Genomic DNA, 21,722 nt, shown 5'->3' with positions numbered 1-21,722 from the left:
AAACCTCCGAAACAAGAAGGGTCTGTCTGGTTCCATTTTATGAGAACAGAAACTGTCGTCATTGAACAAGAAAAAACCTCCGAAACAAGAAGGGTCTGTCTGGTTCCATTTTATGAGAACAGAAACTGTCATCATTGAACAAGAAAAAAGAAACTATACTGTTTCCTGGATTCTCATTTTGAACTCCAATAGCTTATCATCCCATTTACTCACATTATGTAAAAACATTGTTAAAGCATGACCAAATCATTTAATCAGGTTATGTAAAAACATTGTTAAAGCATGAATACGTAAACGGGGTTGAATTTTGCCTCGTTGAAACGTATTTCCACTTACAGTACCCTGAAATAAGGGAAACAAAATGAATTAAAGATAAATCAAACACTAGTTGAGGAACCATGAAAAAGAAAGCAAAATGACCGCCTTACCCTCAACTAACTAGCTGCCCAACTATCAAAAATTCAAAATTTCAAGGTGCTCACACACAGAACAAGAAGGTTGAAGTTTTGAAGCTAATAATGATAATTAAATACTCAGAACTGTTTCAGGTACTTGATAAAACAACAGATAAACGCTCCCTTCTTTCTCATAGAAGACAAAACTTACAGTATCTGTCTGAGCATGGGTCTTGTTGCTCAGGATATAAATACAATAGAATGGATGGACTAGGGGAGAAGAAAAAGAATACAAACATGAAAACATATTTCCCTCTTCCTTTATTAATTGTTTTCTAAGCTATGCCACTACTGAGAGAAGGGAAAGCAACACAAATAAAAAAAAAGGAAGCATATAAAATAAAGTATTATCAAGCTTCTTCTTTGCCTAAATTATGGACATTTCTTTGTGCATATAACTGTTGTTCCCGAGCTTTTTTTGCAGCAAGAGCTTCCTCATCAAGTACTTGGATGGGTGACCATTCTGGCACTTTCAAATTGTCCCCAACTTTGGATTCACGGAACCTCTTGAGGACAGGCTTTAGTTTAAGGGTAGCAAAATCCACTGTTGTTCCAACAACAGCAAAAAGAATTGAGTAACGGATGGCACCAATTTGACCACCTGAAATGTCATTAAGAAAAAATGGTTAACCAGTGATTAAAATGAATAACAAGAAGGGTGAAGTACAACGACCATTCACCTGATTGCTACCAACACGAAGTATTAAAACATAAACTTTTAATAACATACACATAGAAGCCCACGATCAATAATCAACAGATCCTAGTTCAGTAACTGATCAAATTGAATGATTATAACCATCTAATCCACCAATGAACTTCAGATCAGCTCAAAGGCAATCTAACATGACAAGGAAGGAATGAAGGACAGAAAACTACGCGAATGGTTTCTCTACTTTGTGGAAAAAGCAGGTGATGAGCTCAAATAATACCCAGAGGATAATAAGACAAAAAGAAAAAAGTCAGGCTGTATTTCTAGCGCAAGGACTTATCAAAAAATAAATATATATATTTCTTGTGCAAGGATGGATGAAACATGACTTCTTGTGAGTATTAAGTTAGAAGGCACTTTGGTGGTGAGGCAGTAAAAGTGCTTCAGGTCTGTCAATAGTTCTCCAGGCGTGCAATACAGATGCTGTGCTACCGTGCTACTTTGTGACATGCAGAGGCCATTTTGTGACATGCAGAGGCCATTTTGCAATATCCTAAAAGATTTTTTTATTTTTTTTGATAAGTAATGCAATACCCTAGAGATAAATCAAACAGAATATTGAAAGACCACTACTATAGAGGAATGGGATTTGTTTCATTGTAGCAAGATATCAATATGGGGTTTGTTGCAGGAAGGCCATGGCCATCAATGGAGCACCAGTAGGATTCTCGGCAACCAGGTCTGAGGAGTGTAGATGACAGTTTTAAGCACACTAAATTTATTTACTTTTTTATTTTTTTATTTTCTGATAAGTTTAAGCACACTCAAAAATATAAACAACAAAAGAATAAATAGGGATCATAAATGTGACAGACTGAAAAATAAGATCAATGGCAAACAAGCCTTTCCCATGATTATCAAATTAACACTTTCACTCATAATATTTTTACGAGGAAAAAGAACACAGGTCACGAGAGATGCATCCTGAAAGCAGAGAAATTTTACCACTTAGAGATTATGGTTAAAAGGACAGGCTTAACGTAGGTATATATATCAAGATCTTTCTGCACTTTAATTCAACACTGGTTCGTAATTAGTTATGACAGGGTAAGAGCATGGTGATTGACACGATGAAAAGTTCATGAGCAATGCAAAGTATCACAAGCAGAGCAGAAAGAGGAGATTTTGTAGCAAAGCACAAATGGGTTGTATTCAGAAGTCACGATATAACTCACCTTTTAGCTGCTACATACCTTAGACCTCCCCTGAGGTTTGGCCTTATTTACCCACAGATGAAACTATTTGAAAAATCTCTCTGACACCACCTGTCTGTCAGAGTTAGCGCCGTTAACTCATTTAACGTCCTGTGTTAAAGTACCCATATTGCCCTCGCTTTTAATAATCTGAATTGCTTATGTAGTGGTTAATGTCATCAAAGAAAATCAAATTACTTTTCTACCCTTCTAACCCGAATGATGCTAAATTGACTTTTTGATTCAGTTTACTCTCTCTCCATCAGTTCTCTAACAAAAAAATCAGTAAAACCAAACCAATTAGCCAAACTCTCCATCTTCAATATAAAAACCTCCGATCATCTCTCTTTGACCCACAGACACTCTCTATCTATCTCTAAACTCTCACCTCTCACCTTCGAAAGATCCACACATTTCTTCTTCATACATATAAATATATAATGGAGTCTGCCAATTTACCCAATGACACCACAAATGTGAAAAAGGGTACTCAACTGCTTGTTCTCTGCCATTATATATATATATATATGTTTGTAACAACAAATCAAAATAAAAAATCAAGAATTTTGATTTTGGTAACACAACCACCATTTCTTCTTCATAGAATCCAACATTTATTTAACCAATCAAAATCAAAACAAGAAATTTCAATGCAGGGTAGCAATCAGAGGTGTTAAAGTTAACCTTACCAATTTAAAAATACAAATTTAACAAAGTAAAAAAATCTGATTCAAGACTACCTTTTTGTTTCAAAGATAAGACAACCTCCCCAATTTAGACCCTATACGGAGTGGACTACACAGGCAGCGAAGAAGTGCAATGTTCAATGAGTTCCACAAAGGAATGAATGGTAATGGGAAAAGGCCAACAAGCCTAATAAACTTATCCAATCTATTTCATTCTTCTTAATGATCCCAAATATTAGGTTGGACGGCTTGGTTTCAAGTATTTGCATGACCAGCAGCATAATCAATTAAAAATTTAATAATAAGCACACAGATCAAGTGAGATGTTCCAGTTTCTTAGATCTTCCAGTCTAAGTTCCCACAGGAATATGCAGAAAGATCAGCTGAGATGTCTCAAATCTCAGAGCATCAAATCTACGATCCATACACTTGGCCAGAATTTTTTCCATACAAGTTTTAAAAGAGAAAAAAGAGAAATTTACAAGAATTTACTTGTGCATGAAAGCACGTTTGTTGCGTGCATGTTACAGAGACAGCCAGTGTAAAGGAATCTAACCTTGAAAGCGGCCTAGAATAGCACCAGTACCAAAACCTCCAATTGCTGAATTCAATAAATCATCAGGCGTCGAAGCTCTACTTGCTCTTACAAACTCACGTGCACCTGTCAGACCAAACAAATCAAACATGTTTAAATCAAACAATTATTAGATGCCCCTTTGACCCAAATCCAGCTTAGTAATTATCTCAGGTGATTCCCTCAATAGCCAATCACCATTATTTGCCTTGCATTTTATCTCCTTTTAATTTCTACTATAATTGGTTTACAAGACACAGCATTACCTCAAATTAATTCCATGATTATCAGTTATCTGCAAACATTGTTCAAAGTTCATATGCCTTCTACTGTGCCAATTCATAAAAGGGCAATACTACACTGTGTTGTGGGAATCAAATCAAATAATAGAAAAAAGATACTGAATTAAGAAATTCTGAGATATAACCGTCAAGCCCAAGAACCCAAAAATTTGTCACAGCTGAAATTTGAAACTTAATATGAAGAATTCTGAGCACGACACATGAAGATGTCACTCGCTTTTCTTTCTTTCTTTCTTTCTTTATTTATTATTTTGCTTCGGTGGTAGTTAGTCTGAAGGCATTCTTTAGATTGATCAAATAGTTTGCAATAAAAGACAAAAATGACCGTTGAACAACAAACAAAGCTATTAGAAGTATAAAAATATAATGAATATGGGAATTTCTAAGCTTCCATGGGAAATACAAGCCATCACTTGAACTGAACTGCACAATCAATGGTGCATTAAGTTTTCAAAATTCAAGAAATGCATCATCACATTTGATATCCCCACAAGCAAATGCATTTTTATATGTGATTGTATAAAAGAGTTATAAATCAATGTGATTGTAATTGACGTCCATTACCATTAACAAAGAGAAAAAGATTACCACAATAGCAACCCGTGACAATGGCAAAATTGGTGGCATATGTTGCAGAAATGTTTGCGAGGCCGTGAACTTTGCGATGCTTAGATACCAATCCAGCTCCTCCACCAGCAATCCCTAAATTTTAAATCCGAAAAATAAAACAATAAAAATTTAGTATATGATATCTCAATCCAAACTTCCACTACCGCTGTTTGGTTGGTAAGAAAAACGTAGGAAGATAACAGAACATAAAAGAAAAAAAATATAATTTTGGATCTTCTGATCTTTCAGTTGGAATGTTTCGTTAGTAGTTTTGAATTCTAAGGATCCAAACTAAGGGGGTAAAAGAGAACGATAAAAATTAGGGTTAGAGAGAGAGAAACCTGCAAGAAGGGTAGGTATGATAATGCGCTCCTTCCAGCCATCAGACGAAGTGGCGACTTCGTCTAGGGTTTCATTGTCCGAACCCATTTCTGTTTCCTCTTTCTTTCTGGTATATGACTTGTTCACAGTACAGTAGCTTTTCAATGGAGTGAGAGAGAAGGGAAATGAAAGGAAAAGGGAAAGGGAGGGGTATGTTTGGATCAAAAAAAAGGAAATTGAAAAACGCCAAAAATAAATAAATAAATGGAAATGAGAATATGAGAGTTTCTATTATTATATTTTTGAAAATTTAAAGCAATGTGCGGCCGAGGGTCGGACACAAACTCCAATATTATTTCTATTCCATTTTAAATGTGAAAAATGTGTAAGATTTAAAGATTCACCATTTCAATAATAATAATAATAAATAAATAAATAAATAAAATGGAGATAGGCTTCAAATTTTTTGTTTGGTTTTCTTTTCTCAGCAACCAACCCGGAAAAGGGATGTAAGATAAGTTGGATTGATCATTTCCACTCTTGCCGGAAAGATAATTTCCTTCATGACGTGGAAAACAACAATATAAAGACACCTTTAACTACTGAAATAATGAAGACAAGTAATAGATTTTTTCTTTTCTTTTTTTAGTTCTCCAGATGAAAACTTAGTAGATTTCAATTTTATTTTAGTTTTTGCAGTGAAATTATGAGTTGAATGAAGCTTTTTTGCTTAAGAATTTTACAATATTTCAACTTGCAAGTTATTTTCAAATATCTGTGAATTATTGGGATATGTCACTTCTACTTATCAATACAATGATGTTCATAACTTCATAAATTATGATAGAGTATTGTCGTTCAACACTTCATTAATTATAATAGTAATGCTACAATTGACAATTGGTTTTTTATGCGACTCCAATCACCAGTGTCCATCAAAGACTCTTAGTTTATAATAGATAAATATAGATTCTCTCATGCTCAGTGTTCAAATCAAATGACACATACCAATCGGGTGCAATCCCTCAAAATATGCCAACTGACAGAAAACTAGTTCAAAATAATGTCCGGGACCTAAGATTCTAAACCCAATCAATATTCAGATAGATTAGCAACCATAAAAAATAATGAAGTTCAACTTTGACAAAGTGTGATCAATTTATACATACAATGGGGAGGCGCCTTACACGGGTACAGTCGGGGCAAAGCCCTGGACACCCCGGTTATAAAAATAAAAAATAAAAAATAAAAAAAACTATTTATACATACAATAACCAAGGGCAATGCCTTAATGGTACTTTCCCACCTAAAATAGAAATTCGAGGGTTTAAGTCTCCAGAAATAGTTTAGTAAGTTCTTGGAAATTTTAAACCATAGAACCAATCCAACCATTATTTTGAGACCATCAAGGGAAACAAGATAAGGAAATACCACATCCTTGGCTCATAAAGAGTGAGGATTGGTACTCTCAGCAATTGCAGACTACAAGATTCCAGATGTACAATTTCAAAGCAAGAATAAAGTTGATAACAAAAATGTAGGTGTTACTGAAAATTTGATGAACCAAGGAATTCACAAAGCGACTAGTAAACTAATTTAGGCTCATCAACTTACCCCTTAAGATTCTACGTTCCCGTGCATCTATGCAAAACAACTGCAGCATATGATTTGTTTGAGAAAACATTTTGAGCATTTGCTTTGGCAAAAGGCGAATCTATGACTTTGAGAAGACGGTGATTAAGGCACATGTAGAAATTTACTCTTTATTGAATTAGAGTCACTGATATACTACTAACAGACATAAAGTTTCACCTTGATCTGCCCTAATAGGGGCCTTTACACCGGAAAGAACAATGAGGGCGAAAGGCTGATGCAACTATTAGAACCAGGTTATTCAGCCTTGTCCCTAAGAGAAAAAATTTCAAGAGACTAAAATGTCTGGCTCTACATCTTCCGAGGCTGAGAAGCCATTGATTTCTTGCTCACCATCCCACTCACTGTTCCGAGTTGGAAACTCAGACTTTCTTCGTGAACCTTCCCCACTTCTTCTCTGATGTCCTGAATATATCACATACAATTGTTAGTAAAAGACCATATAAATTAACAACACAAATTGATTAGGTAAGAAGTAGAAACTTTACTTTTGCTAGTAATAGCATAACGAGTCATTGCTAGGAATTCTTCCCAGTTGAATTTCCTGAGTTCTTGCTTCTCCTCCTTTGACAGTTCGAAGTTAGGTTCCCTCCCACACATAAAAGCAGCCCTACGAATATGGGAAAAGTGCAGACAAGTTTTTGAGCATGTTATTTCACACAATAACATACTTGGACATGCTACAGGAAAACAAATGTGTGAGTGAATTAAGCATACATGAGATGGCAGAAATTACGAGGTTCCACATTTTGGGTAGGGAGAGGAATCTCCACTACTGTGACAATTAGGACCAACCAAGACACAGAGACTATGAGCCTGCAAGTACTTGGGCAATACTTTGACAGAAGCCTTAAAATACACGGAATACATTATGAATTTTTCACTATTGAAAAAGACACCTTGAAGTTGAAGTTTGAATAGCTCTCTGCTTTGCTACGGATATTCTAAAACTCTTTGGTCTCTAACTATCTTTCTTACAAACCAAAACCTACTAAATTCCTAATCTAACCCAATCATATATTCTTTCTTTAATTGATTACTGTTACCAGTTATCTACAGTTTTCAAATACTTTCGAGTTTTTTTCCCTCACGGAGATAGCAAAGAAGTTTTTTCTATCACCATAAACTGCATTTTTCTCACACATTCAACCACTCTACAAGTTTTGTGCATGTAATTTCTGTGAATCTCATTTTTCTTTCTATTTTCCTCCCATTTTGAGTCCCCTCAATTCCAATTCCTATTCTTCTTATCCTAGCAATTCACCTTAATTGTAGAGATGGTGTTAGTTAAGCTGCATTAACTACTTTCCAACTTAAGTATTCATGTGTTTTATATCTTTTATAGTGGCATATGAAGGGCACCTCAATATGGGGAGAGCAGAAGTTATGGTTCTATCAAACTCCGTTAAAATATGGTCCTTTTTCTAACAAATGCTGGTACCAAGCAAAAGGTGAAACTCAGATTTATACCTGTCATACAAATGAGCAGCCTCTTCTTGAGAGCCAACAGTACCCAAGTGAATTTGTTTCTTGTCAACTTTTATTGCTGCCTGCCATTTCATATTCTTGAAATAGACACCTCTCATTACACACTGTTCTTGGTTTTCAAAATTTTTCCTCCTGTGTCGCTTTCTACGTTTAACTTGTTTCACTGCAGAAAACATGTGTCAGTATAATCAGAAAGGCAACATAGAGAGCAATGCAGAGGCATTAACACGTGGGGGGGAGGGGGTGGGTTTTCAAGAGGGGAGAAGGGAGCTTAGAGCCATTTCTCTCTGTCTTTTCACATAGAAATGGTTCTACTGTAAAACTGAGGGAATTCTATAAACAAAAGGGATCGTTGCTCACGTTATTGAACGTGTTGAAAGGGGTGGATAGGATGCAGACATAAACTTTGGCATTTTTGTACAAAGTGGCTGTTCTCAAGATTCAACCCACTTTCTCATGCTTCACAACACAAGCAGTTTACCAATGCACCGAGCGATGGCCCGTGGAGTTCAATAAATAAACATAGGCCTATATGAAGTCATGAATACAAATGGAGTAGGATGAAAGTCTTGCAATGCCATTATGATACTGAACTAAGACATTCCAGAAATAAAATGGCATCTATTTTTGAAACCTGTTAAAAACGAGCATTTAACATTTGGGAATTTTCAAAGGAATTAAATTAGGTCTGCTCCCTGAGCTGATATCAGGAGTTACACGTGGAGATGGAGCATGTAGAAATGGCTAAAACTAACTGCTTGTTATAAGTTACGTAATTATAACTAATTAAGCTCTTTGCACTATTTGTGCAGGAACACCAGTGAGCTAAGAAGCACGGAAATGGATACGGAATATGAATATGACACAAACACAGACATGGCGACACAACAAATCCTAAAAAATAGGACATGGACACAGCGTGGACACGACGAATAATAAATATTATATATATGATGTTGTACTTTAAGAAATTAAGAGTAATATTATTTTTTATCAACCTAACAATGAAAAAAAAAAAGGTGTTTTGTTGGGAAAAAGAAATAATGATAGAAAGAGGGTTAAGAAAGAGAAAGAAAACAAAGAACCAATTAGGATTAGGGTTTTGTTAGAAAAAGAATTAGTGCTTAGTTAAAAATATAGGTAAAAAACATAGAAGAGAAAATTTTCATGGAAACAAGAGGGAAAAGGAAAAAGAGACAGAATTTTGTTGTGAAAGGAAAAAAAGAAGTATCTAAGGTTTGTGAAGAAGAAGAAGAAGAAGAAAAAGAAGAGGAGGATGAAGAGGAAGAGAGAAAAGAGGAGAGAGAGACCATCCACTGGCAGAGAAGCTTGGTCGGTGGGAGAACAAGAGAGAGTCAAAGATGATCGTGCAAGAGTTTGAACCTTTGAACTAAAATATAAAAATAAATATATGATTGTTTTAATATAAAAAATCCCTAAGAATTCCTTGCTCATGTGCATGTCGGATTTGGATGTGGAGTGGATGCAAATGTTATATTCAAACCCTGGATGGGGTAGGCTTCGGGGGAAGTCACACCAGAAGTTGATCAAAAGAGGCAGTCGATTTCAGGACACGTATCCATGGTGTGTCGGATGCATCTCCACAGTGTATCCATGTTGTGTCCGCGCCATGTCCAAATATTAAAAAAATAAAAAATAAAAAATCAAACATGTTTTTTTGCGTGTCCGACACGTATCGGGGGTGTGTCCGTCACGTCGATGTCTAACACGGATTCTGTCCTTTTAGGCATATCCGTGCTTTCTAGCCAGTGAGCATTGTGTAAATAAAGGTGTATTAGTTTTTCTTTTCCTTTTTCGTAAGGAAAAGGTGTATTAGTTGTTCCGATATGTTTTCATCGTCTTAAGTTCAGGTGAGATTGTAGAGTTTGAGATTTTTAAATGTGACTCGTGGAATGCTTTTGCATAAGTGAGATTCTATTAATAACTTGCATATATACTCAACTTTTCAATTGAACGTTTGACAAAACGAAAATTCAATGATCAGCTAGTTTCATATGTCATCAAAAGGTCAGATGATGCTTGCAAATCGATCAAGCAAGTTCAACTCCTTAAATTTAACAAGAAAGAACAATTATCCATCTACCATATTTGGTTAAGGAGGTGGAAATATCTCATCAACAAAATTGTGTTACTTTTTGGGCATCGTTGTTTTGAGTGTTTGTGCACACCTTTTCTGCTTCTTTTTTTCCTTATATTCACATTTTGTTTTAGCAATAACTACAAAATCTTTTATTGCATATCTTGAAACGAAATACTTCATTAACAGTAATATCATTATTATATCCTTCTAATTCACCAATATTTTGATTTTCCATTCTTCTCTAATTATAGTCTTGACTTTTATTGAGTTACTTATTAATTCACATATCTTAAGTTCTTCCAATTAATCTTTCTTCTTTCTCCGACAATCTTCATATTTTCCCCCATTTTTGGTATATATATATATATTTTTTTTTTCAATTTTCAATTTGGTTTTGATTATTTATCTTGAAGAACACCATCAGTCGCACACTTAGTTCTAGCCAAAAATAGAGTTGGCTCAATAAGATGTAATTGAGCATCCTCCTCGCTTTTTAAGATGTAATTGGCGTAGTCAATGTGAGAGCCTGACTATCATTATATACAAGAGGAAAATTACAAATATGGAAAGAGAATAAAAATCAAATCGCTAAACAAAAGCCTAAACATTAGCCTATAATAAAGACCCAATAAATTTGCCACAATCATCGAGTCAACTTATAGATATGATTTCCAACACTCCCCCTCAAGTTGTAGGGAAGATATTAACCAAGCTCAACTTGACTATATCAAGAAGTGAAACGACCATATTCTTTTCACAATTAGATTGCAAAGCTACCGAACACACCGGCAGCCCAAATAAGGCAATAAATACTGTTGGAGATGGAAATGGCAAACACCATGCTATTGAACACATCAGCAGCCCAACAAGGCAAAGGATGATGCTACCGAACACACCAACAGCCCAACAAGGCAAAGAACGATGTTACTGAACAAACTGACAGCCTAAACAAGGCACAAATAGTACCGAGAGACCCTTTGCACATGTCAAATGCTAAGGGAATACCCCCAAATAAGGGGTCTTAACCTGGGAGGAGAGCATCCCTACAGCGGAGCGATCCATCCGAGAGATGAAAAAGATCCGAAACAAAGCTGGAAATACCGAAACAACGCCAAGAAAAAGGCCGCTTGGCCAAAACAGAGAGCTCCAACAAAATAGAGACCTTAAACAACCCAAAACAGAAAGTTCCAACAAAATCAAATGACGAAAGAGAAATTTGAAAAATGAAGGGGATAATGATGGACCGCCGTCGGAGATGAGGCTTATGCCGCCATCTCCGACGGTGGCTCTAATACCAAAAAGTAATTTGGTAAAATTGGCATACTCAATTTGAGAGCCTAACTATCATTATATATAAGAGGAAAATTACAAATATGGAAAGAGAATAAAAATCAAATCCCTAAACAAAAGCCTAAACATTAGCCTATAATGAAGACCCAAAAAATCTGCCACAATCATCGAGTCAACTTATAAATATGATTTCCAACAATGCTAATATAGAAAAGTCCAAAATACCAAAGATGTGACAAAATAAATAAAAAATAAAAAATTTCGGAGATGGAGTGAGACAGTGAGAGAGAGAGAGATATATATAGAGGATTTTAGTTCAGATGAAGAGATTGGGGAGAGGAGGAAAAAAAATGTCTATAATGAGGAGAGGAGGAAAAAAAAAAAAAAACGTGAGGAATTAGGATTAAACACACACACACATATATATAGGAGTTGATAGAAATGGTTGGAAAGTGGAGAAAAACAAGGAGTAGACGAAAAGTTTTATCACTTTCCACTAGCAATTAGAAATGGTAGGAAAGGCGTTGTAGTCCAGTGGCATCTCCTCTACCTTTCAAAATGAGAGGCGAGGAAGGGTTCAAGTCCCCATAAGGGCAAATGGGGGTGTGAGTTTCTTGCCAAGGAAAAAAATAAATAAATAACAATTATCCGTAGCAAATGAATTAATATACGATGAATTAAATTGTAGGGCCCACTATTAATAAATGTTATTGGTTTGGGCCCAAAATTAGTAACATCCTTGGCTGCTGTGATGATGAGAAGAGGAAAAAAAAAAAACCATCTTTAGTGAGGAGAGGAGAGGAGGGGAGAAAAAATGTGAACAGAGAAAAGGATAAAAATTAAGAGTTTCAATACAAAAGGTAGGAAAGTGGAGAAAAATTAGGACTAAATGAAAATTTTTATCACTTCCAATACAATTTATCCTTTAGATGGAAATAAATATAGGATAAAATTAAATTGCAGGGACCACTATTGGCTGGGGCCTAAGAATATTAGTTAATAAAAAAAATTAGGGCATAATATTAATGCATCCTATTAGCTGGGGCTCCAGCCAAACCTGGCTAGAAAATAGTCAAACTGCTCATCCACTGAAACTACCAGCTAGAGAGTGTCTAGGAATGTTCAATATTGTTCATCCTCATGGCACAAGTACCAGTTTAAGAGATTTTAAGGACAAAATAATTCAACAAGAACTATGATAGATATAATGACATGGTTATCAAGAGATACCATGTCATTATCAAGACCTATGATAGTTTATGAGGATCAAGTATTTTTCTTTTAATGACATGGTTATCAAGAAATAATTCAACAAGAACCATAAATATTGAGGACCTTTGTAAAGGTTCGTGATAGATAACAATGAATCCACTAGGTCAATAGTAACTTACATGCATACACGTGAAAATGAAAAGACGAACCTGGAAACAGTTGATTATCCTGCTCTTTTGATGAGCTAGAACCAGATATAATTGATGATCCAGGAACTACTTTTGAGATAGTTTTCTGGGAAACAACATTTTTAATATTAAAATAAACTTCATTACAAGGTGAAATGAATAACACCTCATAGGTAATCTTTCAAATCATAAAACAATCAGAGTGTACGTAACTTCATATGTTAGCAATTTAACATGTATATGTGCTTATCAGAACGTAAACTACAACAAACCATTGAAATCACAATATGACGGTTTAGAAATCTAAAAATATAAGTTATTTATCCAATCATAAAAAACAAATAAATCACTAGATGTCTGCCAGGGTCAACTTTCAACAGACTCATCATGTATCAAAATTTGCACATGCACACATATGAGTTGGATGATATGAGTTGGACGACACAAATATTATAGTACAACCAGATTGACATAGGGAACCCCTTGTTCCATTCATGAGAAGATGCAAGAAAAGAGAAAAAAATAATAATAAAATAAAGAAGACGAAGAGGAATGAGCAGTCTAGTCTGGTTGTTCCAGTCCTTACTGGAGTGGGGAATTAGATGTGAAGAGTGCAAAAATATCTCAGCAATCTTAGTTTCTTTAGTGATTATATTTTCTTTCTCTTGCCTAACTTCTGCAAAGCACTAATATTATAGTACAACCAGATTGACATAGGGAACCCCTTGTTCCATTCATGAGAAGATACAATAAAAGAGAAAAAAATAATAATAAAATAAAGAAGACAAAGAGGAATGAGCAGTCTAGTCTGGTTGTTCCAGTCCTTACTGGAGTGGGGAATTAGATGTGAAGAGTGCAAAAAAATATCTCAGCAATCTTAGTTTCTTTATTGATTATATTTTCTTTCTCCTGCCTAACTTCTGCAAAGCACTAGCAAATTATGCCAAGTCTTGAAAAATATCTCCTATTTGATACCTTAAAAACTTGATACCAATCAAAATTAATTAACCATGCAAAATTATCAAACAAAATCAAAATAGACTAAAAAACAAAAGCTATACAAGTCATTCCCATATACCAAAGTAGATAATTAAAACTAGTTTCATTTCAAAATAATTATCATACAATATAACAAAATACACTAAATTCAAATGCTACGGATATGAAAGGGATAGATTTATTCGTGATAATTAAAAACCAGTTGAGTGAATGATAACAAAAAAAAAAAAAAAAAAGTTTTCTTTTCACTCAAATGATTATATATAAAAACATTTTAAAGAATGCAATTTTATTCTCACTTGAAAATTTTAAAGAATGCAATTTTATTCTCACTTAAATATGAGAATGGAATATATGGCCGACATGACTGATCAAACATGAACCTAGCAAACATATCTGAAAGTCAAACTTATGATTGGAATAGAATAAAATGTCTGAAGAATGCCCGAAAAACCACTTCAAGGAATGAATATTATTCAGCTTTCGGGACCAAAGAATTCCTTTTCTATCATTCTATCAAAATATCAACTATTTCAAAAAAAAAATCACTGACTACCCTACCCTTAGTCCAGCAATAGAATAAAATGTCTGAAGAATATTGTGAAGATAAAAATTGAGTAGCAAAAGAAGACAAAAATTGGATAGTTATCATTATAAGCAATTCAATTGTTTGGTTATTAAGGAGCGCAAAAGAAGAAATGTGGATTTGATCTAATTGAATCTAAAGTATTAGTTCCGAAAAATATTGTACCTAAAATAAAAAGAGAATTTTTTTTTTTTTTATTTTGAAATATTTTGATATGTGAGATGACTCTGTTATTTCAACTTGTCACTTGTTTTGTTAATGAATTGAGTTGAGTGGATTCCATATGCATACCCTCTTATTATGTTATATTTACTCTGTTATTTTTCCAAACACATAATGTGACATAAAAATACCATTTTACTCTAGAAAATAAAAGAATAATAAAAACAATATTAATACTTCGCCATCCTTGTGTCCTTACATTTGGAACTTTAATTTGACAAAAACGAAAATTCGACACATATCCACACTAGACAAACATACCCCGAATCTATGTAACATAGCTCTCTTCCACTCTACCACTCTTCAACTTTTTAAGATCATTCCCAATATGCACCAACCATCCCAAAATGGAAAAGAGAGACAATGAGTGAAACACTTAGTCACACAATTCACGAGAGGAGGACCCACTCTCAAGTTCCACACACGTATTTGCGCTTTGAGAGTGGATTCATCTGAAATTCGCAAATTCATTTTTTGCAATTCGTGAATTTGCATTTTGAGTACGCCATTCCACACAAGAACACTTCTCACACGTTATTTACTTACATTCCACATGCATCCCAGCTCCAACTATATGACATATACGACCATATAATAAATATCCAGTTGTATGACACACTTATACCACTATAAAATAGATATATATGTTTGGAAAAATGGCCTTAAGAACCTGAAGGTTCAAAGGATTGAAAAGACAACATATTGAAGAATATAAAAAATAACCCACCACTAAGCCACATATTTCTTTGTGAAGAAGTCAGCTAATTGTTATTACATATACTATTAATGGAATAATTAATCAATGAATATATTTACATATAAATTTAAATAAATAACCAAAAAATACAAAAATTATAACATAAAATAGTTAAATATAAATCTAATATATAGACGCTCACGCTCTCAAAAAATTTAGACTTTGACGCTCTCACACTTTCGCTCCCGCTATGTGTGACTTAGGTGAAACACCATACCGGAATTTCTGATAAATGGATAAGCCCTGTCATTTACCAGATTTTGGTTAGATAAAAGGATTGAGAAATTTTTGTTTTACAGTAATCATATTGAGCCAACAAAATTCCCTCTGTTGGCTTCCCCTTGCAACTTCACATTAGCTGATGAGATAAGTGTCTCAAATCCATCAAACTTCATAAATGGATCTGGAGACTCTGTAGCATATGCTGAATAGGTTTGTTGTATCCAGTGTACCCCTCTCAGCTACCTCAAATAAGGAGATCCACAGTGGGTACTGGTCCCTCTACTTCACACCCCTCCGTAGTGTCAATGCTCATACCTAGTACCACTTTGTGAATGAAAGATGATATACTGCAATGAAGCCCATTTTTGATAAATAGTATGAATTCATGAATCAAAAATGGTGTACATGAATCATATACAAAGGAGAAAGAAGAACATCCAACACCACATAAAAAATAGGCATAGAGATTAACAAAAATCTCAACTCCTATGGAGATTGACAAATAAGCTCCTGCTGAAGTCTTATAGGACATCCCTCTAAAAGCAACAATGGAGATGACAAGGAACTTCATAACCAGCACAAACATAAAATTTTATGGCTATTGGATAAAAGATCTAATATCACTTATTGTTCTGAACACGTATCCACATCAAGATCCATATAGTAAATAAATAATTAGATTAATGCACATGCAAGACAATATGTAGCATGGCCAGAGAAATTACATAGGAAAGGCACCAGAAACCCCATCTTGAAACAAAATCTCTCAGTGCACAAAGGTTTCTGCTGCTTCCTTGCTCATTCCCAGTGATAGAGCACAAAATTATATACCATTTATGCCCCTAATGCATCTCTATTTTCTTAATTGCAACCCTATAAACTCTGTAAGCTCTCAGCGGCTCGTCTCTTTGTAAGTATCAACTGATCACCTAGGCATCTATATATTAAGTTTTCTGGCTTCAGTCCTCGTTGCGAACGGTGTAAACCGTCATCATCATCATCCTTGACTTTATCCCACACGGATGGGGTCAGCCAGTGCATTGTAGAGCATTTTGAATAAAGCGCAGTGGGTCCTTAATAGCATTTCAATCTGCCCATTATATATTATTTCTTCCCTTTTCTTCATTTTTGGAGATTTCAACTTTTCTTGATAGGTATTTTTTTTTTTCTTTTTCTTGATAGGTATTTTCTACCAAAGGCTAGATGGAACCCCTAACGGTACTCCTTCCATTTAGATGTCATACTCTACCCTTTTCTTCATTTTTGGAGATTTCAACTTTTCTTGATAGGTATTTTCTACCAAAGGCTAGATGGAACCCCTAACTGTACCCCTTCCATTTAGATGTCATACTAGCACTTAATTATTTTACTACAAGGGCTATGTCTCTGAATAGTTGTCAATAAGGAACAACTACATTTTCAAATATTGACCTACTTCTAGCTTTCAATAACTACCATGACACGATTGGTGGCTTGGCGACTTCATATTACACTATCATTGTTACCAACTTAATGTTAAACATATTGGTGAAGTTCAATCTCCAAGACTGCCCATAACTCCTCAATATGGTCCAACAGAGTGCAGCACTCAGTGGCAGACAGAGAGGAAGTTAGCAAACACTTCAAAGATAAGGTTACTGCATCTGATGCATGTCCATTGTTGTCACAAAAAATTGTCTAGACCAAGGAAGTAGATAATAAATATAAAATAAAAAATAAAAAATAAAAGAACAAAAGAACTGCACAGAAAAATGTAGAAAATCTGCACATGCTGTACCTCCTCTGGCTGGTCAGCATCAACTGATGGCATAGGATGCACACTCTTTGGCTGGTGAACAAAAACTGAATTCATAGCATGCACACTACCTGGTTTTGTGTTCTGAACAGGATTTTCAAGAGCATTTGCACAGTCAGAGAACCTAGAAAGTGGAGCCAAGAAAGAATTTCGCCCTACAAAGGCGACACGAAATGTGGTGAATTTTATTTTCTTTGAGCACAAGAGATTTAACACATTAGGTTCCCTATCACTAAAATTGTGATTATTTAAGAGATATGAAAATGTAACAGTAGTTGACAAGAAAGAAGAACATGATATGATGCATAAAACAGTCCAAGAATGTCTCCACTAAATAGTTTGTCATTAACTAAAGCAATTTTTTTCACTTGCACATACCTGAGCAAAGTCCTAAGAGTTTGCGCCTTCGTATGCTCACCATTGATGATTCCGATTTTCTAAGAACAGCACAATCGTTCAGTTGATAGCCTTAGAATATAATGAAAAGCTGATCAGTTATAATAGAGATACATCCGTAAGCAATTGTCAGACTGTCCCAAAGTTTAAAGAATAAATAGCAAAAAAATTTAAAATAACTAAAGGAATAAACATTTTCTACACAACACTTGAAACTATTGTGAAGATAGTTACCACTTACTAATATTGACAGCCTACTCAAAAATAATATTGAAAGAATAACAAAATGATGCCACAAAGTTACTGGAAGTGGTATCAAGGGACAATAAGCAAGATCATATTTCAAGGTTACATGGAACACTATGTAGGTTGGCATAAGAAGAATCCATGCATGAAAAAAGTCACTGAACAACCTGTTTCAGAACATTCTCAAACTCTCTCATTTTATATCCAACAGGCGCTACTTCTACAATTTCACAAATGTGTTCATTTTATCCTTTCTTGTCTCATTACACATCCTTCTCAACATATGCATTACACAACACTCATTTCACAACCACCCAACATCCCATCCCTTAAAACATGATTGGCCTAATACCTGTTTTGTTTAATTTTTCATTCATTCCCAATTTCATTCTCCCTACCAATAATCAAGACTGGGTAGGGGAACTTTTCACCATTGACATCTTTTAACCTTATATCTTCACTGCAGTACCATTTGTATTCTTAATTTTGCTACATACACATTCCATATATTTAGCTTTAGTCCTATTTTCTCCTAAATGCTCTTGATTCTGAAGCTTCTCTAATATAACATGTACCCTTTAGTTTAACGATTCATTAATTACATGAAAGTATGAAACTATCAGATTATCTATCCCAAGAGAAAATTTTGAACTCCAAATGCCACCACCTAATATCATCTAAGACGCAAAAGAGAGACCATCAAACAAATGCAATTCAAACTTCTAGTTCTAGCCAGATTTCAAGCTAAACGCAGCTCAAAACTCGTTAATTTGCAGCTTAGATTATATATATGCAGTTGAACAAAAGTAAATAAGACACCAATGATGCTTATGTTAGAACAATTAATTGTAAAATGCCGAAACCCAGAAGAAGCACTCAAAAATTTCATGCAATAAGTTCCAATTGAATTTTTATTCAGGTTTCATGAAAGAAGTACATTCAATCATTTGTAGTTGTAAGTACCCCCACTATAATTACCCAAAAAGAGAAGTTGATATCTAGGTTGATAATGATATGCCATTGATATATAATTTGCATAGAGTAATCGCAAAAAACCAATCATGATAAACAAAATTAGAATTCAAACAAATCAACAAAAAGGCCCAAAGCCCTTCCTTTAAAAGAATTCCCAATTCTCTCTCCTTGGAAGATAAGTCAACCCACCAACCTACCACCTTTTGTGTGGAGAGAGAACAAACCCAAAATGGGAACAAAGTCAAATACACATCTTTTCCAAGCAAAACCACAGTAATCAAGGAAAACCATGAGATATAACCAGTTATATGTATATATGGCTTCAAATCCATGAAATCAAATGCCCACATATAAACAAGAAACTAAGTATCAATTAGCAAAGCAGAGCACATACCTTCACAGAGACTCAAACAGAGAAGCAAAACAAGCCCATTATAAACAAGAAGTGGGTGTGTTCGTACCTGACCGGAGAGGCAAGGAGGTGGTTGGTGGAGCGTAAACACCAAGAAGAGCCAAATGGGTTTTAAGGCAAATCTGTCAGATGGTCAATGGATTACAAAGCAAGGGTGGTGAGAGGGGTAGAGAGAGGAAGATTCTCAATTTGTTCATGCATCAACCACCTTTTGTTTTATTTTCCTCTCATTATGTCTTGTTTGGAGAGAGATAGAGAGAGGTGGCGGTGGTGGTAATGGGTGTAGAGAGAGAAACAGAAAGGTTTAGTTGAATGAGAGAAGGGAACGTATACTTCTGCGTACTTTAGCTTAGTTTGGAAGTACAATAATACCCTTGTCAATGTTTACAAGTACCACAAATGATTTAGCAGTCTAGCTTTTTTTATATGGTCCTCCTTTGGAGGATAAAGTTCACCCTCTCACTTAATGTCAACAGTATAATTTAAACACATGTTAAAATTTTAAATTTTACAAAAGAAATAAGAGTTTAAATTATTTATATTAAAATTTAATGTTAATCTATATTTGAATAGAATATTTCTCAGTAAAAGTTAATTTTTTTTTTTTTTTTGATCAGATCTTTTTCAATTGGTGCAATTTTGTGTCACTTATGAGTTTCTATTGGTTTGTATATTGTTTTACATATTAAATAAAAGTTGAGTGTTTGATTGATGTACATAAGTTAGGATTTCGTATTGAGGTTGGGTATGGAAATTTGTGGGGAAAGAGAGATGGGGAAGGGAGAGGAGAGTTCTGCTAAATGAGGGAATCTAAAAATTTTAAATTGGGAAAGAAAAAAAAAATTGAATCTGGGTTTAAGGGAATTTAAAATTTTTAAATGAGGAAAGAAATAAAATAAAAATGAATTTGGTTTTAACCAGTAAGAAGTTAGATGATAATCATTATTAAAAAATTTTAAAATTTGGACATGTATTTAAATTGTATTGGGCCACATCAGTTCAGTTAGGAAGATAAAGTTTATCATTCCATGGGAGGACACAAATATTGACATGTATTTAAATTGTATTGGGCCACATCAGTTCAGTTAGGAAGATAAAGTTTATCATTCCATGGGAGGACACAAATATTGTCCTTTTTATATTATTGATTTACTGTAACGCCCTTAATATTGCTTTGTAGTTTGTTATTTTCCATTTTAATTTAAATATATAAGGATAAAGCAAGAAGACACTTGAAATTAAAAGAATCTCTGTATCTGAAATTGATATTACAGTTGTTTGTCTATATCTGAAATTTATTTTGCCTGGCTACCAAAATATCACCGGATTTAAAGGATTAATTGTTTTCAATAAATAAATAAATAAATAAAAATAATAATATAGGTGACATGTATTGACTAGCAAACTTTATACTCCGTAATCAATTTCCTTCTTTTAACTAATAATATTTTCAGAATAAATATCTTTTATTTTAAAGGTTTCTTTTTTAATCAAAATTTAAAAGTAACCATTGATGAGATATATCATATATGGGACCAACAAAAGTATATTATTGGTCCATTCTTTTTTGTTGTTTAGCTAATTTATTTTTCCAATTTGAGTAGGATGCTTTTTTGAAGAATATTGATTAATCATTTAAAGCATGAACGTGACGCTCCACATAACTTGTTATTTTTTATTTCCTACTTGAGATCTGTAAAGGACTTTGCAGCAAATTATCATAGAATTGAAAGCATTTCCATTACAGGTAGTTCTTGCATCCGTTGGATAAAAGGTGGCCTTATTAACAGTATTAATTTGGTCACTTTAGTGGGCATTTCCAAGTTCACCTATATTCCAACCATAAGATTGGAGAAAGGACAAAACACATGAGACTTTCTTAGCAAACTCTAATCACGTGCTTGATCTTTCTTAGCAAACTCTACAAATAGGGCACTCATTTTATGTCAAAATAAAGGTACTGCACCAACACAAACTCACAATTTATGAGTGTTCATTTTTTTGTTTTATTCATGAAAATTATCTAGAAATATAATTAGATAAAATAAGTTCAACCTCGTCAATTGATATGTTGGAGTTGAAAAACTCTAGAGTTCGTCATTTTCTCTATCTTTTTCTCTAGACCTAAATGTGTCAGGATAAACAACTGAATTTGGCACACTTGCCCCGGATACTTTGGCACACTTGCCCCGGATACCAAAGTAAAGATACAGTGGATGGGACACCCGACGGAGAGAGAGAGAGTCGTTCGTGGGTGTTGTTGACGTTAACTAGTGATGTTTGCCTTATGCCACAATAATATTCCATAGAAGATTTGGGTGAAAAGTA

General features: G+C 34.4%; 2 protein-coding genes across 5 annotated transcripts; both read right to left on the bottom strand.

The window, feature by feature from the left end:
* Nucleotides 1-552: 552 nt before the first annotated feature.
* LOC132306650 (uncharacterized) lies at nt 553-5,090 on the bottom strand. The gene is made up of 4 exons (XM_059804122.1): nt 4,873-5,090; nt 4,511-4,624; nt 3,603-3,707; nt 553-1,056 (listed from the first exon to the last, which is right to left on the bottom strand). The coding sequence occupies exons 1-4, from the start codon at nt 4,958-4,960 to the stop codon at nt 806-808; spliced, it is 558 nt and encodes a 185-aa protein (XP_059660105.1). The 5' UTR covers nt 4,961-5,090; the 3' UTR covers nt 553-805.
* An 842-nt stretch (nt 5,091-5,932) lies between these two features.
* Nucleotides 5,933-19,708, bottom strand: LOC132306649 (ethylene-responsive transcription factor-like protein At4g13040). Of its 4 annotated transcripts, none has more exons than XM_059804119.1 (7): nt 19,444-19,708; nt 17,744-17,852; nt 17,348-17,520; nt 12,806-12,890; nt 7,976-8,156; nt 6,994-7,115; nt 5,933-6,910 (listed from the first exon to the last, which is right to left on the bottom strand). In XM_059804119.1, exons 2-7 carry the CDS (start codon nt 17,784-17,786, stop codon nt 6,774-6,776), a joined length of 741 nt encoding a protein of 246 aa, XP_059660102.1. In that variant the 5' UTR covers nt 17,787-17,852; nt 19,444-19,708; the 3' UTR covers nt 5,933-6,773. The 4 variants fall into 4 exon arrangements, with proteins under 4 accessions (XP_059660102.1, XP_059660103.1, XP_059660100.1 ...); XM_059804120.1 differs by having other exon boundaries at nt 17,744-17,802; XM_059804117.1 differs by having other exon boundaries at nt 17,744-17,833; nt 19,444-19,707.
* Nucleotides 19,709-21,722: the final 2,014 nt, after the last annotated feature.

This window comes from Cornus florida, unplaced genomic scaffold, assembly GCF_030987335.1.
Source record: "Cornus florida cultivar Cherokee Brave unplaced genomic scaffold, ASM3098733v1 CherokeeBrave_3.0.0_Hap2_Chr05, whole genome shotgun sequence".
In the NCBI taxonomy this organism is placed as follows: Eukaryota; Viridiplantae; Streptophyta; class Magnoliopsida; order Cornales; family Cornaceae; genus Cornus; species Cornus florida.
The sequence above is the reverse complement of the archived record's forward strand: the minus strand, read 5'-3'. Positions and strand labels throughout refer to the sequence as shown.

Excerpts from the sequence above, each read along its gene's own strand:
- LOC132306649 (XM_059804119.1), bottom strand. The coding sequence starts at position 17,786 with ATGGTGAGCATACGAAGGCGCAAACTCTTAGGACTTTGCTCAG. Across the intron at positions 17,521-17,743 it reads ACTCTTAGGACTTTGCTCAG|GGCGAAATTCTTTCTTGGCT; the intron begins GTATGTGCAAGT and ends TCGCCTTTGTAG. Across the intron at positions 6,911-6,993 it reads TTATGCTATTACTAGCAAAA|GACATCAGAGAAGAAGTGGG; the intron begins GTAAAGTTTCTA and ends TGATATATTCAG.
- LOC132306650 (XM_059804122.1), bottom strand. The coding sequence starts at position 4,960 with ATGGGTTCGGACAATGAAACCCTAGACGAAGTCGCCACTTCGTCTGAT. Across the intron at positions 4,625-4,872 it reads CATACCTACCCTTCTTGCAG|GGATTGCTGGTGGAGGAGCT; the intron begins GTTTCTCTCTCT and ends TTTAAAATTTAG. Across the intron at positions 1,057-3,602 it reads TATTCTAGGCCGCTTTCAAG|GTGGTCAAATTGGTGCCATC; the intron begins GTTAGATTCCTT and ends ATGACATTTCAG.